General features: G+C 39.2%; 2 protein-coding genes across 2 annotated transcripts; one reads left to right on the top strand and one right to left on the bottom strand.

Moving 5' to 3' along the window:
• The first annotated feature begins 778 nt into the window (after window positions 1–778).
• On the top strand, window positions 779–5,926 carry LOC113032775 (m-AAA protease-interacting protein 1, mitochondrial). The gene is made up of 5 exons (XM_026185872.2): window positions 779–1,384; window positions 2,114–2,185; window positions 2,384–2,510; window positions 2,595–2,739; window positions 5,280–5,926. The coding sequence occupies exons 1-5, from the start codon at window positions 1,004–1,006 to the stop codon at window positions 5,362–5,364; spliced, it is 810 nt and encodes a 269-aa protein (XP_026041657.1). The 5' UTR covers window positions 779–1,003; the 3' UTR covers window positions 5,365–5,926.
• A 1,976-nt stretch (window positions 5,927–7,902) lies between these two features.
• Window positions 7,903–19,101, bottom strand: efhb (EF-hand domain family, member B). Its single transcript, XM_026184999.2, has 13 exons — window positions 18,591–19,101; window positions 18,411–18,470; window positions 18,020–18,163; window positions 15,644–15,821; window positions 15,028–15,138; window positions 14,782–14,911; window positions 14,577–14,654; window positions 14,390–14,457; window positions 14,131–14,285; window positions 13,597–13,804; window positions 13,238–13,450; window positions 12,737–12,918; window positions 7,903–9,523 (listed from the first exon to the last, which is right to left on the bottom strand). The coding sequence occupies exons 1-13, from the start codon at window positions 18,651–18,653 to the stop codon at window positions 9,377–9,379; spliced, it is 1,737 nt and encodes a 578-aa protein (XP_026040784.1). The 5' UTR covers window positions 18,654–19,101; the 3' UTR covers window positions 7,903–9,376.
• Between the last annotated feature and the right edge of the window lies 1 nt (window position 19,102).

The raw sequence follows: 19,102 nt of genomic DNA, 5'->3' as shown, positions 1-19,102 counted from the left end.
TGTGTGTGTGTGTGTGTGTGTGTGTGTGTGTGTGTGTGTGTGTGTGCGTGTGTGTGTGTGTGTGTGTGTGTGCATGTGCGTGCGTGCGTGTGTGTGTGTTGCTGCTGCTTTTTTCTTTTACATGTTCTCTTTTATTGTTTTTATAATAGACTACATGCGGGCAGAGACACACGTAAAGTTTGTTTTCTAGTTCCCTTATTCGACACACACACACACACACACACACACACACACACACACACACACACACACACACACACACACACACACACACACACACACACACGATAAATGAGTATTTATCTCCCTCTACTGGATCCTATCAGTAAAACCACTTTGCTGCCTTTAAATACCCCCAATGAGTGCCATTCACGCATAGAACTCTTACGCAGATCCAGTCTAGTCTTTCAAAAACAATCTGAATTCAATCTGAAGGACCGACTGTGTAAAATACGGTATAAATATGTAGTCACACATTTTGCCAGAAAATACTGAGCATTATCTGTCTGTGCTCAAATCGGTAATGAATATTATATAAAAAAACAGGAAATAAAATGTAGCAGATCGTTATTGAAAATGTTGCAGAAGTTGAATATGATCATTATATGTACTGTTTAGCATACTAACTTGTAGGATAGCATAGTTCAAGAGTCTAAGACTTCAAAGCAATAAAAACATATTTATAAAAATGTAACAATACTGTAGTGATTGTTCAAAGTAAACAGCAGCAGACCGAGTGCTAGAGTTCTGTGAAAGCGAAGACGAACCCCAGCACAGGCAAGGCCAAACACACACAGTCATTGGGCCTAACTGCTCCGATTGTTAAAATTTCCAACAGTTCTTGAAAGCAGCACTGTTATGTGTACGTCGTTTTCACCATAGGCATTATGGGTACAATATGGGGTGAGTTGCATAAGGTTAGAAGAGGCTGCAGTGTGGATGGAGGCTGTCGCCCCGGTCTGTGGTGGACACGGAGCCTTAACGCTGTGTCCTTCCCGCTCTGATGCAGCGGATCAGCAGCCTCGCCGCATGCCGGGAGTTCGGCGGCCTCGTGGCCTGTACAGCGGGGGTCTGTGCCCGCAAGAACAGCTGCAAGCAGCCGGCTGCGCACCGGCAGTGGGACGGTCCGGTTGTGCGTTCCGTGCGTCTTTACACCGTGGCGCCGGGCCGGAGGCTCGTGTTCGCCGGTGTGAAACACAGACTGTTCTGCTCGCAGCATGGAGCTGACGGGCCCAAGGAGAGCTCCGGCCGCCGGCCCGCTATCTCCGTGGTCGGCATTCCAGACCCGATCACATGGATCAGGTGTAAGGTCATCATGTTTGCACTTGATCTGTACTTTGAGTTAGACGTCAACTCTGAGGAGTTTGAAAGAGGTGTGAAGCAGGTAAATACCGACAGGCCGTTTTACTTTTTCATCAGTACTGTCAATAATAAAAAGCAAATTTTTCATGCTTCATATGGACCATTGTTTGAAAGAGTTACCTTTAGTAGTAAATACACGTTTACATCTGATACATCAAGAGGTCATGGATTGGATAACGTAGGTGGGACAACACCACATTAAACTATACCTCGCTAAATAACATTTTGCTCTGTGCTAAAGTTTGCATCACATCACGTGACCTTCATCCGCCTGTTTATCTTCAGCTTTACTTTTTTAATAGCAGTGTTGTCCCACATGTGCTTGTCCCCCCCCCCCCCAAAAAAAAGCATTCCCCCCATAAACAAATGCTTTCCACCTTCAGTGAATGCACACGCAGCCAGGGATTGAACCACCAACCTTCTGATTAGTGGATGACCTGCTCTTCTATCTGAGCTACAACCACCCCTACTGAATGAACCTGCCAAGGTGAAAACTGGGCAGGTTCATTGTGCTAATGAAGAACACATAACACGACTGAAAGCAGCAGAGCAGTTACAGTTTCAACTAGAGACTTTTAAGATTGTGTATTTATTTATTTTTCTGGTTATTACCCAGCCTGAGGCAACATGGCAGGTTGTAAACCCGTTTTAAAGATGCAAACACACACTTGTACCATCAGGAATCGCGGCTTTTTATTAAATACTGTGGTTAAAGAGAATAAGCCACCTTTTTGTTCCTCATCCATTCCAGGCCTTGGTTCATGTCTCCAACAAGATGTCCAACGGCAGATATCATGAGCTAAAGGGGATAGTGTCCAATGAGGTAACACATCAAAGACATAACAAAGGTGTATTTAAAAAAAGCTGACTTTGTTGAGACGGTCTCACACAGACAGTACAGGACTGTATCAAACTGTTAGTGTTAAAAAAATCTAACATTTAGTATTTATGTCAAATTAAGACTTTTTTTTCCCACTTTCAGTCTTTTTTTTAGTAATGATCGTCTTGTTTTTCCTTCCAGATGTTGGAATATGTTGAGAAGAGGTGTGGGTCTCTCACTGATGCTCAGAGGAAGCAGCTCGGTGTCCAAACGGATGATATTGTATTTGTGCTTCCAGAGGACATCTCTGTCGTCTTTGATCAGTATGGTCAGTTTGTGAAATCAGAACATGGGATGAGGAAGTGATATGAACAGCAGGACGGACTCTGATTTCTGTCTTTTTTTCTTGCAGGTAGGAAGTTTTGCTATATCGTCATGAGATTTTGGATCCTGTCATCACATGAAGGACCCGATGACCCTGAGGGTACAAAAATCTTCAAAGTGGGATCCAGTGAAGACGGCGGCCCACAGAAGAAAATTGTAACTGCTGTTTATGAGTAAGCACTCATCTCGTCATCTGTCAACATCACAAACAAGCCAATCATCCAGAAGCATGGCTTTGAAACAAATATTTCCTCATTCAGCTCTGGCATGTTAGCAGAGCTGAAGCTATGTCTGCTCTTTCTTTGCTTAAAGAAAACTTTTGATCATTAATTTGCTGAAATTTGCCCAAATCTTTGTTTGTTTTACTTCTCCATATAGGCTATGCTGATGCAAAATTAAAGTGTACAAATATTTGCTTAGAGATAATCTTATGTTGGCAAAAGCTCAAAGCTACCTGCAGGCCTTCCAGCATACAGCAGGTCTGTTTTTGTTGGGAGGGGAGCAGAGCTGCTGGTGGTGAGTTGAAGGTTTTTAAAGTAAATGCAGAAAGAATAACAGTGAAATGTTCAGAAGGATCCCATGGATGAGGGTCTGTGTTGTATTTAATGCCCCTCTTAAGGAAAGTGGCAAAAGTGACATGTATATTTCTACTGCTACTTCAGTCACTTGAAAGTAAGAAACAAAAATAGTACTGGTAGGAAAAAAAGGGTAAAACAATTATTTCTGCTTTCAATTTGCTTTAAAAACTCTTTTTCATTTTTGTTTTTAAAAACTTTTTAGAATTGTGGAATAAGACTATATAACAGATGAACATATTCACTGGGATGTCACCCATGGGTTGGTTGACATATTTTGAAGCCTTTTTGTTACCATTTGGGGGGGGTTAAACCAGAAGTGACCATATTTCATTGAGAAGGTGGAATTTTGCTTACTAGCTGGGTTAGCAGGAATATTTATGTAATATAGTTGTTAATAATATTTGACAGATAGAAGCTTCTTTTGTAGCTCCCTTATGATCGCCATAACAAATGGATCTAAATGTTTGATTTGGCTGATTTTTTTAGGCTGGATGTCCAGGTGTGCTTCCTCCCAGGAATTTGTGTGTGATCTTTCATTCATTAGGTGAATGTGTTAACCACTACACTAAAATCAAACCTGCCCCAAATCACCCACACAGTTAAATTTGAGCTTTACCAGCATCCAGAGATATATGAAATGGTAAAAATGGCCTGTATTTGTATAGCGCTTTACTAGTCCCTAAGGACCCCAAAGTGCTTTACACATCCAGTCATCCACCCATTCACACACCCATTCACACACCCATTCACACACTGTTGATGGCAAGCTACATTGTAGCCACAGCCGCCCTGGGGCGCACTGACAGAAATCTAATATCCCTGGGGTCAAATATCATGTTCTTTTGGAGCCAGCCACAGTGGCCATGTGAGGACCTGAAGTTTATTAAGTTTCTGTGTTGATTCATTTTAGACTCTGAATTTGCAGGTTGGTTTATGACCAACAGCCACACTACTGCGGTGCTTATGGACCTTTAAAACTGAGACTTTTGGAAATGCTGCTAAGCTACTTGGAGTTTGAAAATCTTATCAGTGTATTACGCTCTTTTCACAGTCATCATCTCCTCGTGCTTCTAGTCACTTTATGTAACCATTCTTTAAAATCATGCATCTAGGCAAAGGAATTCATTTATACCATCATGGTTCTTCCTCCCCATCAAGAAATCAAACAGTTTCAGCTTCCTGTTTACGATGGCAGATGCATGTTCAGTGTACTTGAATGGTCATGTGACTGGTTCTGCTATCACACAATGTGTGCAGGGATGATGTGTGAAAAAACAAACTGAGAGGCAGCAACTTTTAGTCCTCTGTCACTGTTGATATATGATGCATTCAGGCACAGTTGTGTCTGTTGGTCAGTGTTTAGAACAACACCCACTACCGTCACATACCTGAAATGAAGCAAATCAATCTTTTTTTTTTCTTTGAAAGCAACCTGGCTGTGCAGAAATCTGATGCCACATCATAAACCTTTGTTATTCTGTGCTTGATCACTGACTGACTGTAAAAGATAAGCAGTAACTTGTAACTTTATTTTCTATTATTTCACCAAATATCAACAAAGAATTGTGGCTTCTTTTTTTTGCCTTAAAGTGTTAAGAAACGTTGGCATAAGTGCAATTCCTTCACTGCAAAGGTCTGCTAACTTCCTGTAGTTTGGAATCCAGCTCTGAGTATGTTAAATTCTTCAATAAAGTTTGCTGGTTAAACAAAAAGACAAATCATTCCACACCCACACAGTGCTAACAGTCAAAGCCTCTTTCTGTTCTCAGCCAGTAATCCAGTTGTTGGACCACAGTGTGTGGCTATTCTACCTAATACCCACCTATCTAGTTAGCCAGATTCTCTGTCCTATTGTTCCAGGTCTTAAAATCCTCTCTGAGAAATCCTGTTACACTTCAAATGTTATCCTGAAGGCTCACATGAAACCGACAGTTTGGCATGAAACAGGCGCCATTTTCAGAATTATATACAATTATTTTCAAGGTGAGACAAGAACCAAAACTTAGTTTGAATGTCAGGGTTAGTCGGTCCATCTTTTCTTTCAGCACTTTCAATAAACTTGTACTACTAATCTAGGATGTGCATGATTAACAGTGTGGGAAGTTTTTAACCATCTTTGCTTCGTGTCGTCGCAGATTCCACCGAGAGCTAACGAGGGGAGCCTCTTCTGACTGGACTGTTACCACTGTTTGGCACTGGCACTGGAAACTAGCTGAATAATCGGACTCAGCTTTGCTCAGATTTGTCATTTTTTGCTTTCGCATGGAAGGCAACCTTCAAAGTGAGAAACTGTACTGATCATTTTCCATTTGGATCACATTAAATGGGACCCAGAGTGCTGGAGCTGTGCAGACACTGAGTACTACTTGATGGTTTTTCTTTGATGCCCCTAAAGCCTTACATGTCAGACTAGAAGTAGTGGTACTGTACAGTCTCTCTGATTCACCTGTCAACCCCCGTCAGGCATTTTTAAATGAGATTCTGTATATGCTTCACCATTACTGTTCTTATGGTCTGTTGACTATCTCGTTTGTGTTTTCTTATTGAAAATGTTATCCCTTTAATAGACACTCCAAAGACAAAAACAGTATATGAACAGATTGAAGTTATTTTCTGGATCATTGACCAACTTCATGTACATGCTTATTTTTTTGGGACCTGTCAAGTACATGCTTTATTAAATTGAGTTTGGTCATTTGTCATTGTATTACAGCTGTAACCATGATATCTTTTGTCACGTTCCAAAAGTTATTTTTATTAAATCTGAAAAAGAAACTACAAATTATGATGGAGATACACAGGTATTTTTTCTAGAAACTAAGAAGTAATAATGATCTGATTGGTGTCTGAGTACCAGTATGTTCTATCTATAAACTGCATCACCAATTTCTGTCCTTTCCCTGATGAAAATCAGGACCCAACAGATTCCATTTGTTCTACACCAGAGGTGTCAAACTCCAGTCCTCCAGGGCTGATGTCATGAAACTTGTAAATGTCTCCCTGCTGCAACACACCTGAATAAAATTAGTAGGTCATTAGCAAGACTACAGAACTTGACTGCATGCTGAGGTGGCAATTCAGTCATTTGATTCATGTTGCAGCAGCTCATGAGTGAATGAGCATGGTGCAATAAAAGTACATTTTTACACTTACATTAGGAGCTGCCACCTCAGCATGCATTCAAGTTCTACAGAGTCTTGCTAAAGACCTGCTACCTTTTTTCAGGTGTTTTGCAGCAGGGACACATTTACAAGTTTGACATGACATCGGCCCTCAAGCACTGGAGTTTGACACCCCTGCTCTACACCAATGGTTGCCTCTGCAGTTTCTTATCCCCACATTAAAAAGCCTTAAAGAAAACCTAAGGGCTTATGCTCCTTACTTCCTGCCTTATATATACTGCTAGAGTGGCCAAAGTTTAAAATAATAAAGTCAGTGTATGTAAAAGTAATCCATGTGAGCTAATAGCTCAGGTTTCACACTGCAGTTCAGTTTAGCATTTCTTTTTCTTTATTCATTTCTGCTTGCAGCTTCATCAGCAACTAGAACAACACATTGAAATCCCACCTGTTAGTGGTTAAATTGTTGCTAAAGTAGGTTTTGAATACTTGTGCAGACATGCAGTGCCAAATTTGTGGAGTACTTTGGTACTTTGTGGAGCACTGCAGAATAGTTTTTCCCACAAGTGACTATTATAAAGGCCAAGAGAAAACTTTGTTAATATTAGATCTGTATTCTGGTATTCAACTAATACCGGAATTCTGTTAGTGATAAAAAAAAAAGCATCAGGGAAGAAAATCCACTTTCTGTAGCAAGCAGAAAGGGACATATGTTCTAGTAGATGGCTGCCAGCGACAAAGTTGAAGCCAGTTCTTGATGGGCCAAAGAGAGCATAACACAAATCTTGTACAAAATGAAAATAGTTATAATAGTATCGTTTTGCTCCAAGCAAGAATGACTAATTCTGCCATAAAATTCTCCACCTTAGCTTGTGTTTGTGCCCACAGTCACTGCCAGCAATGTGTCACTTGTCGAAGACATCACATTTGACAGGCTCGTGAATGTTGCGTGTCATCCAATTCTGTTAAAGCTTGCTGCAGTATTATTAATGTTGACAACATATCTGACAAACAGAGAGGATTCTGTCATTAGCGTCCGCTAATTCATGCATAATGAAACACGCTGAGGATTAGTCTAATTTTCCTGCATGGTAATACGCGGGGTCTGCGGAAGTTTGCGTGGGGGGGGGGATTTTTTATTTTTTTTTATAGTTCCAGTCAAGCATCTCACCGAGTCATAATGGGATTAAATGAGTGTGGTTAGCTTAGTACGTGTCAATATGCTCATGGATATGGTGAGAGTACATTAAACAATTTAACATGCCTGTGCATCACTCACTTTAATGGAAATTAACAAGAAAACATAAACAAGTGGTGAATATACAAAAGCTAATGTTTTTATTAGTTATTTTATTGTTTTTTTGTATGTTCTGACGTGTGAATCAGTCCAGGCTAGACGCCAACTAGTTCATTAATCTGGTTAGCGAAGCAGATTGCAAACAATTCCTCATGCTTTCTTTAATGTGTATTTGTATGTTTGCATGTGTCCCAGCTCCAGGACGCTTCAGATTCATTGTGCTGTCTCTGTCAGAGTCTCATTATAAGGTTGATTAATAGAATTACGGGATAAATATGTGTGGAAATCAAAGTTAATACTACTTCTAGACAGAAAAAAAGAGATAAGATTCAGAGAACATACTTAGTATTTACTGACAGCTGAATTTTAATCATAACTGAACACTGCTTCACAGCAGCTTATTATATGCCAACAAAGGATGGCATGTTGTTTCCAATAAACAGAAAATGTTTGCTCAAACAAAGCACGCCTAAAAACACTAAACTTGATTTTCATTCACTTATTCATATACTGCTGCCATTTGAGAGGGTTGGCAACTACTAGGAGCAAGTTGCAATGTAGTAGTCACGTCAGCACATGAAGGGTCCAGGGACTGAAATACTGAAGCACCTGAACACTCTGATCAGTGGATAGAAACATCACTACAAACTTTTGACATAATACTGAAATGCTGACGTGGCAAATGTGCTGTTCCTATTAATGATGGGTGACATCAACTTCATACGAAGCCCAAAACATGATCAGTGTTTTTAAAACAAAAATCAAAACAAATTAATTGAACAATGAAGTATTTTTGATTAAAACTGTTTATGCCACTCAGCATCACAATTTCTCTGATATTCATTTGTGTGTGTGCACTTTTGTTATACTGATACAGACACGATATTCAGGCAAGATAAACAAACTATAGATCAAAACAAGTTTTGAATGGGACCCAAAAATCTGTGATGTTTGGTATGAAAAAGTACACCTGTGTGTGCTCTCTGAGGAAATCTCAAGAGTGCCTAAAGTAAAAAATGTGCTTAATAGCTGTAAAATCTGCTCTGATGCATAAAGGAGATAAGTTGTTTGTTGCTGTTCCCAGTGATGAAAATAGAGCTTCAAAGAACATCTCAGGTCTTCAGCGTAACATTGCATACGACCAATTCAATGACGCAAGAAATAATTCCATATAGTGAAAAAAATAAAATACCACAGCAAGTGCAGTATGTCTCTTCACATAACCTCCTTTTTGAATGGGTGTTCTGCCAGAAACTGTTAAGTGGCTTCCAGCAAATTCATTAAATAACATAAAAGGCAGCAACCTACAAAGCCTTAATCCAAAAAATAGGTCAAGATTTTTAAAAACAGTTTCATTTCTTGCGTCCTTTTTATATATTTTTACATTTTAATTTTAATTCAGGTAAGTAGATCTTTATCCATAAAATATATAACACGCGATTGTGTAGAAGATGCAATTTTCCTCAGCAGTAGTTTTTGTTTTGTTGAAGACTGTAGCAGCACAGAAAGGATTCAAATTTAACTCAGTCTCTTTGGAATATTTTCATATCAATGCAGATCTTTCATAGCTGACTCTGAAATCATTTAAACAGCCTATGCACTGCAAGTTCCCCTGTTGCAAAGACAGAGGAAATGCAAACAGCGTTCTTTCCTGCTCTTAAAAAAGACTTTAGCTGACAATAAGCTGTGAGAATTATGAGAATGGTGGTTTAAAAAAAGCTTTCCTAACAAACTAAAACAAATTTTTGTGAGAAGGACAAACTTCTATGGATGAGGAAAATTGTTAGTGTTAAAAAAAAAAAAAAACCCTTCGGTATTACATTGCTTTTATTTCCCTGAGAACGTTGCGGAAATTCTCCACACAAACCTCCCTGGTCGGTTGCTTCATTGACGCGAGTTCCCAGGCTTCCTCAAACGTCTCCTCCGAAATATTCACACCAGCATTCCTGAAGATTGTTGCAATCTGTAAGAAATATGTCAGTAACAGTAAGAAAGATTCAAGCAATGAAGTCAAGCAGTGAAGCTGCTCAGGCACACTGTTGTCTGCCATTTCTTACTCATCACTGTCATCGCTCTGTTATTCTTTCATAAATGGAGTCTGGCAGCCCCCAACTCTCTATGGTAAAATATTTTTAAATCTGGCAGGCTGATAACAGAAAGACCATAATATGTATAAAAGACTGGACTGGACTATAGACGGTAACTTTGACGGATTGGGGTTGGTATTTTGTTTGTTGAATCTTTGGTTATGTGTTTGGAACCAGAATGGCTCGTAAATGGACAAGAGTGAGGGGGGGCTACGCTATTAGCTAAGGCTACCAACCTGACTTAGTAAGCTGCATCCACAGATTGTTAATTAGTGCTAACATAAAAAATTCTTGCTTCAATTTAACTGAAAACTCATGAGTGGAGACCTCTTGGACAGTCTTGTTCAGTAACTTGAATTAATTGAGGTTAGAAGAGTGTCTTGGCACCTACGTGACACTCAGAGCAGCCATGCGCTTAATTATTCCTACATTTGGCGTTTACAGTTTAAACTAGTTATTTTTAAAAATGTTCTAATAAAGCGGGAAATTAGCTGTGGACACCAAAATGGTTTATATCTGCTCTACTTTAAACATGAGATTCTAGAGGAGCTGACACACTTCTGAAGCCAGCCTTAAGTGGTCTTAGAGGAACTGCACTTTCTGGTACTTCTGTTCTGACTTTATTTTTCAGCTCTCTGGAAGGACTCCTGATTACTTTCACCATTTCATTTGCATTTTATACTGTATTTCTACATCTTCCAGGGCTCTAGACTAACTTGTTGCCACGGTTGTGCTGGTGCGACTTTTCTTAGGCGCACCAGCACAAAATTTAAGAGCACCCAAATTTTTCAACTGCACCGCTTAACACCGCAGTTTTATACTTCGCACTTTTTGGGGGGGAAATTTTCTGTCCATACAGACAATATTGATTTGCAAATGATTAACTAACAATCTTGTCAACACAAAGTTCTTTATTTGGAGCACAGTTCTACAAGGAAGATAAGTTACTGAAAAAGTGCTTGTGCTTAAAATGCTTTGGCAATATTGTAGACAATGTTAAACTTAATCATCACATTGGCCTCCTTTGACGACCTGTTTGCTGCTGCCTGTCACTGAAAGGCAGTGGGGAGAGGGGACACTTGGACAGTGCATTTATCGCAGCATATAATGTGTTTTCTGGATACACTGTGCTTTTTCAGCGTTCAGAGATTGATGGCTCCGTGTCAGAGCACTGGCTATGAATTTCAGGCGGATCAGGCCTTAACTTAACAAAAAAGTTATCAATAGTTCTTTTCATCTTTTTTTATTACCCACACCTACATCCACTTCTGTCAGGCCTAGGCTACTCACTAAGGCTGGGCATCGTCACTGATTTCTATAATCCATTCGATTCCGAATTACAAGGTCCCGATTCGATTCGATTAATTTTTACCCAGACAGTCAGAAATATTATAATTCTGATCATTTATCAGTACTGATACATGTGAGGCTTTATCAGAGGTGTAGCATCACAGCAGCAGATGCCTTTGTATCAAAGTAAAACACAGAAAAACATGAAGGAGATTTTCCTGGCCTGGCTATATCTGGCTATATCTGGCTATATCTTTCAACGTAGCACTCTTAATTCTTATTCTCATGTATATATCTCATGTATATCTCATGCACATATCTTCCCACGTAGCACTTTTAATTCTTATCCCTACTTTTATTTTTTTCCATGTCTATTTAAGTGCTATTTATGACACTGTGTTTGCACTGAAGCACCGCAGCAATTTCCTAATGTTGTAAACCTGCTCAACATTTGGCAATAAACCCCATTCTGATTCTGATTCTGATTCTAGCAGATAACCTTGAAAATATACTGCAGTAGTAATTATGCATATTTTGCATAATTTTAAAAAGTTTAAATTTCTTCAGTATTGAACAGCAGAAATTAAATGACCTCTGATGAGAAAGCCTAAGTAAAAAAAACCCCAAAAAAACAACAACAAACAAACAAACTAAAAACAACAGCGTGATTTTTATCGTGGTGAAAGCAAAACAGCAAAGGTAAGAGGGAATTCATGACGACATTTATTAAATGTGAAGCATAGTTTGGGTCTTGTTTTGCTGCTGGTTCAGTAAATTTGGTTGGAGAGAGACAAAACCTGCAGCTCAGAATCTAGCACAAAAAAGACGTAAACACAAAGCAGACCGATGCTTCAGAATCAGCGAGCTGTCGGCTTTCAGCCCCGACGGCATGTCCATGCTGTCAGGTGAGAAAGCCGAGAAAGAGAAAGCTGATTCTGATGCGTCGGGTCCAAGCTCTGTGTTTACATCTTTGTGTGGAATCCGTTTACCTGCTCTCATTTACTGTTTGGTGGTTGTTCAAATAGTTTTGTGAGCTTTAACCTGAGATTCTGCCGCAAAATACATTTATATTTAAAACTCGATTCAAGATTTAATGAATTGATATCGCTTTATTCCAGCTACTCACCTCTCTCTATCCACCTGTACTTTCAAATGTACACACGAAATTGAAAAATTTGGTTGCTGGTCGCACTCTAGAGCCCTGCCTTCAGTAATTTCACATTTAGACGTATTTATGCATGTAATTCTTCCACCATTGTGGGGGGACACCAAGTCATTCCTAAGCCAGCCAAGACATGAAATCTCTCCAGCAAAAACTGTCCATAAAAACTGAACAGAATCAGTGACAAAAGGCAGCCCTGGCAGAGGTCAGAGTTCAGCATCCATGAGAAATGAGTTTGACTTACTGCCAGCAAAGATTCTGAATTGATCTTTAAAAAACAAAGAAAAAAGAAAAACTCAGACATAAGCCTTTCTTAGGCAGATACATTATATGGGCCAGACTTTGATGCAGTAAATGAGATTACCCACATCAGTGGTGTTTATTTTATGGAACAGACCCCATTGTTGTGCATCAACTGACCTATAGTGTAATAACTTTTTAAACGCTTATCTCACTTATCCTAACTTCAAAAGCACAATGCTGTAATAACTTTTTTCCTCTGTGTCAGAAAAAAAATGTAAAATTGTTTCTGTTGGCAAATAATAATAACAATAATGTTCTTTTTCATACAAATAATAAAAGATGGTGAGATTTGAAAGATAGACAGTGCCACCCCAGTCTCATCTATAGGCTGTACCTCCTCCTTGCTGCGAGGACAGAAGAAATGTTCCTCATAAACACCTTGCAGGGCATGAACTGATGGATGTAGAAGATCTCCAGCTGTGGATGTATCGCCATAATTGTTTTTGTCACTGACTCTTTTAATGCGAGGAGCTGGAAGATCTGAGCGCACAGATGGGATCCCGTATGTACGTCCATCTATTTAAAGAGAGACCAGATGATGTACAGGGAAGGGAGTAAAAAGTAAGCAAACTACGTAAAACATTTCTAAAATACAAAAGGATGTTTTCAAATATGCACAATCTAAAATATCTCATGTATTTGATTTTATTAAAAATGGCTGGTTTTGATGAGTTGGTACGACAGTGATTTGAACTGTGTCATGAGGAAGATCTGTGTTTAAGAAGAAGTGAATGACAGTGGATTCCTGGTATATTCCTTCCTTAATCTTGTCCAAAGCGAGAAGCAGCTTTAATAGTGCAAAACATATTTGTCAGCTTAAAGTCTCCTGACTTACCTGATGGGAAACGACCAGCGCCTGCAGCCCCGATGAGGGAGGAGGTAGTTCTGAAGTGGTCTGGGGCTGCCCTTGTCTGCCTAAGGCTTCTAAGAGTTTTCAGTGAGCTGCCTGGCTCAACAGGCTGCAAGTCCTCAAGATCAACCAACCGACAGGCATAAAGCTGTGCTGTCACTCTTTCTATGTCACCTGGAGCTGAGCTGGTTTGACGCTCTGCAGATAAATTAATCAGACCAAAATGTAAAAAATACTTAAATCTGTCGTCTTTTGGCATTCCATATTGTCGGTGGTATCAGTGCAGTTTTAGTTCTGTGATGAAGCATAAAATCAACCGATAGATTAAATTGCCTTCTTCTTACCATTTGCAATAATGCACTGCTCTCGAATGTTGATGGGCATTTTGTCTTTCCAGTTGAGAAAGTTGGCAAACTCCAGAAAGTTGATAAACCCGTCCTTGTCTGTGTCACAGTAGTCCATCAGGTCATCCAGGACCGACTCACTGACGTTCAGCTGGAACTGATGACACACTGCACGCAGGTCCTCTTTGTCAATCATCCCCTTTCCTTTCTGGTAATTAACATAAAAAACAGATTCATAATCCCTATAAACACATTTTGAACATGTAGAATCTGTAGGCAATGGGCAAAATATTTGGTACTGGTTTCTAGTTTCATAAATAACAACCCTTTGAACCCATACAGACTTTGGTATGTGTTTAGAAGTGTGACACAAGTCTGCAAAATGAGAATTAAAGCTCTATTACTTTGAAAATCATCTTACCACAGAGTCACACATCACTGGCTTTATCTTAAAACCAACAGCTTGACTTCCTTACTACCAGCACTTTGACTTATCAAACACAAGTTGGCAACCTGTTGTGAGTCTATTCATACCTTGTCATAATGTCTGAATGCCTTTAGCAAGGAGGGGAAGTTTTCAAAGTTGACCTTCTTGAGGTGATGCCTCACTGCATTCACCAGGCTGCGCTGTCTGTCTGGGCCTCTCGTGTACTGCCGTGGACCTGTGGAGTAGATCAGCTCTCCAATGCCTGCAAAGGAAGTATTTGTTGTCTTCAACTGAAAAAGCTTTTTCTAAGGACACACCAAATATTCCCGTATGTAAGGCGGGAGAACATTTTTATACAAAATTTACCAAAATCATCCGGTGGTAAGACCATTCCAAACGTGTGATCAGGCAGAACAGGCAACGTTTTTTCTCTCCTGAAGAACATGAAAAGAAATGGGAAAATTTAATAAAATCTTAGTGAGATAATTACAGGTCTCATATGTTTCATTACAGACAGTTTAAAAAAAAAAAAAAAAAAAAAAAAAATAAGTACTTGACGATGGTTTTGCCCATTTGTTGTGCTATCTTCTCTCTGTTCCCAGATCTCTTCCAAGCAGCTGGATTGTAAAACCTAAGAAAAAAATATGAACAATTCGAGTTGGCTTTCACTTTTTAAATTAGAAGGACAAGGAGCAGATATGCAGTGTTAAGGAAAAACAAAAGAATTTGCTGCATGGCCACTTTATTTCAGTGCTTACTTCTGTGATTCACCCAGCCAATGAAGAGTTTTGCCAAGATTACGGCCATCGTTGAAATGAGGTGTGAGGATCCCAAACCTGCTGTCTTTACTGTAACGAGTCCTGTCATAATTTCTATTAATTTGTTCACCTGGAATAAAGTAAGATCATCACACTGTGGTGAAAATGATGAAATGAATTCCAGAAATAGACCGTTAGTGGAAAGAGTAAAGACAGCATCAATAGTATGATTTTCTTCATTCTTACCAACAAAATAGGCATTACGGCTACGGATGTAAGCATCATGTGCCACCTCAGCTTCCCTCTCTACCTCCTGTGCTGTTTTTGCAGGGTTAATAATCTCACGCACACCCAAACCTTGATGAAAGGAACGGGAGATAGTCAGAAAATATATAAAGAAATATAAGAAAAATATATAAATATAAGAAAACTTAGAATGTAAAACAAAAAATGTAAAAGTTTTAAAATGTTTCAATGACAGCACACAACCATTACAAACTTAGCCTCCTGGGACCTGGTGTCCACATATGTGGACATCACATTTTGGGTTGTCTAGACCAAAATACTAAATTTTGCCCTACAAGAGCCCGATATCCACTTACAAGGACATTATACTGCCACTGTTCTATCAAAATTTAAAGTGAATGTCCTCATATGTGGATCACATTTTTCTTAGAAACAAAACTCAGGTAAAAAAATAAAAGAAAATCACGTAATCCTTTGTTTTTACATTCATCAGGTCCCAAATAGCTCAAATAGCAAAGAGAAATTAAAAATGCATGCCATGAGTTTCGGTCTTAGGAGGTTAAACCAACTTTCTTGTTGTTTTATTAGCTTTTGACTTATTTAATGTTATACATACCTTTTACTGTTTTTATGCCAAATGTAGTTTTCTCATTACACAATGGGGGGAGTTCAGAACGTTGGACACATGATCTGCCTAGAGGAGCCTTCTTATTTGAGGCATATACAGATTCACTTAGTTCTTGTAACTTCTGCTGGAACAAGGTCTTTGGGGATGGATTTAGCAAGCTTTCACTCTGTAGGAATGATGTAAAACGATTATTGTCAGTCAGTATTCTAAATGTGTCATTGTATACTTTAAATTTTCTACTCAAAGCAACATTGTGCACCAGCTTCCAAACACGGTGACATCACAAAACAGATGTGAATACAGAGAAAACTCCAGAAAGCAAATAGAAAAACCATCATCAATGTCTGCTTCTTAGGAAAATTCAATTTGAGGGGTAACATAAAATCATGAAAAAAGCAAATGACTTACTTAGGGAAACCACTATAATACAGCAGTACAATAAATGCGTCTGACAGGGGTAGATCGTTTTTACTTCCAACATACAAACGTACAAATACATCCTCTTGCACCGCTTTGCCTCTAATGCCATGTGCACACAGGCAGGTCAGAAAAGAAGGAAAATGGAAGAGAAGGTCCAATATTAGGCTTTTTCATTCTACGACAAAGCCAGTAAGTAGTGAGCCAGTGCTTTTTCAAGTGTTGTTGATCATTTCCTAAGTAATCCTACATTAATATTTTCCATCCCTTATAATTTGTTGATCATTATCAATCTCAGTTGATATGTGCTCAAGTCCAAAAGAGCATCCCAAAACACAGATACTGTATGTGTGTCTGTGAAGGTTCTCAGTCATCCAGGTCATTGTAGTCAAAGGAGCTTGGAAAGAAAAGGGTCTGGACTTCTTTAAGTTGCTTGAAGACGTTTCACCTCTCATCCGAGAAGCTTCTTCAGTTCTAAGGGTCAAATGGTGGAGAGTCCCAGATTTAAACCCAGTGGGAGTTTCCCCCCAAAGAGGGACAAAGGACCCCTGATGATCCTCTACCTAATCACATGAGCCAAGGTGTGAAAGCGGGTGTGGGTCACAATCAGCCAGGGTTTCGGGTGAGCTCATTGTGAAACCTGGCCCCACCCTATCATGTGATTTCCTGAGGTCAGATGGCCCAGGATGTGAGTGGGCGTTAAGGCGTCTGGGAAGGGATCTCAAAACTGGATTATAGATGGCAGAGAGTTGGTGTCGTAAACCACCGCCTCTGTTCAAAGATGGTCGCTCACAGGGGACGTAAATGGCTTCTTTCACTCCTCTTTCAAACCATCTGTCCTCTCTGTCCAAAATGTGAACGTTGGCATCCTCGAAAGAGAACGCCCAATTAAGATAACCGCATGTTTTAAGTGCTTCCTTTACATGTGTGTGTTCCTTCTTTTTCCCTTCAGGCTTAGAGGGAACATGTTCTGCCCGGTGGTGTAGGGTCCTAATTACCCCAAGTTTGTGTTCCAGAGGGTGATGGGAATCAAAGAGGAGGTACTGGTCCGTGTGCGTGGGCTTCCGGTAAACTTCAATGTTGAGGTTGCCATTCTCTTCAATGTGCACAGCGCAGTCCTGTATACTGTATGTGTGTGTTTTGAATGTGCACAAAAGTAGCCTTATATCTGATATCTGCACTCTAAAGCTTGTCATAAATCATGAAGAGTACAAACAAAAGTAAATCATACACATTTGAACACAAACTTAACAGGGATAACAAAAACAGAATAAGTGAGAGCCTCACTGTATTTTAATCCAGGATAGTTTGAACTTTTGCCAATGTTTTTGACATTTTTTTTTATCATAAATTGATGTACAAAAGGTAAAAATTCACATATGAGCATCCTCCAAATCTTGAAATGAAATCTATTACTACTTTATCAACTGTAAGGTGGTGAGACTTCCTTCCTTCCATACTTAAGTCACTAAAGTCAAAGTCAAAGTCCAACTTAAACAACAGTACAGTTGTACACAGTTACATACAGGATATTATTTGTAGCAAGTGCTAGTTTAAGTGCTAGTTCAAGTGTAACTTTTTATTGTGATTGCACAGTCATACTTTGTAAAATAGTGAAGGAAATTGTAGTACTACCATACATCAAAGATGTACAGCAGTATAAACAAAACAAAATAAATAAATTCCATATATATGGAATAAAAAATATACAGTGTGTCCAGAAAATTTTATATACTATATTATATTTAATTTTCTGCACTGTATAAATGCCATTTCATTTATTGTGTCAATTCCATTTAAGTTATATGAGCCTTAAATCCACTACCAAGCAGAGCAATACATGAGTCATTGGTCATGATCTAAACAAAATATCAACCTATCAAATTTCAGTTTAGTTAAAAACCTTCCCTGTTGTCCCTTTAACAATCACAGGAAGCTCATACTCACAGTGAGGGGTGCTTTGGTGATGACACCATGAACAAGAGTGCTGCCAACATCTGGGTCATTTGCCTTCCCTGTGTGGACTCGGATAGTTCCTGGTCCGGGCTGGTTGCTATTGCGGAATTTCCTCACCACCGGTGGAGTCGTGGGCTGAAATTTACAGGGAAAGAGTTAACCCACAATTTCACACATTTTGTCTAAAAAAATAAATAAATCTGATTAATAATCCCAACAGATGTAAAACAACTGTTTTAAACTGAGATAATAGATAGAGACGTCCAAAGAGCTTCAAGTGATTTTTCGGGGGGGGTTTCACTTGGAAGTTATACTTTCCAACAATTATCCCCACTTCCGGATGCTCTGAATGCCATGTCTAAACACATAAAAATGAACTCACTCTTTCCACTTCTCGTAAGCAGATTTTGACACTGTCTCCTGGAGGTATTAATTTCCCGGCCTGCATTAAAGAAAAAAAAAGTTCACTATGGTTAATATTAGAGAAATAAAGGTCTATTTTACTAAAACAATACAATAGCAGTACGATAGCACAGGATAAGCTATCTTAAAATAGACTTACTTTCGGTATATTTCGGATTCTGTCAGTACATTTCACTTCGCTAGACGTGTTAATGTCAGTCATAATGAATTTAGATAGAGCCTTTGTAAAGTTTGTCTCTAACTAGGTATGGGAAGTTTTTAAGGCCAAACGGGTTTCTGTCGTGCTCGGACGCAGAGCTGTGCACCTGTTTAAGTACCGTTGCCTAGCAACATAGTTCAGCAATTCAACTTAATACTCTAGTTTGGTTTAAAATACCTTTCAAGCGAATCAAAGATTGTGATAACCAATGGGGAGACCATGTGAATGACTAACTTGTCCAAAATAAAACACATTGTCTAATGTATTTATTGCTTTGAGTCAGTGGCATTAACCTTGAACCGCAATCCCTGCTTTTAGCTCACTAGCTTAAAGATAAAAAAAAAAATGTAAATACTCTCTTTTGTTATTTTGGAGACAGACATATTTCAATAAATTTGGTATGAATCCTGGCGTGTGATTGGTTGGCCACCCTGATACGCAGGCGGATTGTG

The sequence above is a fragment of the Astatotilapia calliptera genome, chromosome 11 (genome assembly GCF_964374335.1).
Source record: "Astatotilapia calliptera chromosome 11, fAstCal68.1, whole genome shotgun sequence".
In the NCBI taxonomy this organism is placed as follows: domain Eukaryota; kingdom Metazoa; phylum Chordata; class Actinopteri; order Cichliformes; family Cichlidae; genus Astatotilapia; species Astatotilapia calliptera.
This window is presented reverse-complemented; position numbering and strand designations above follow the sequence as displayed.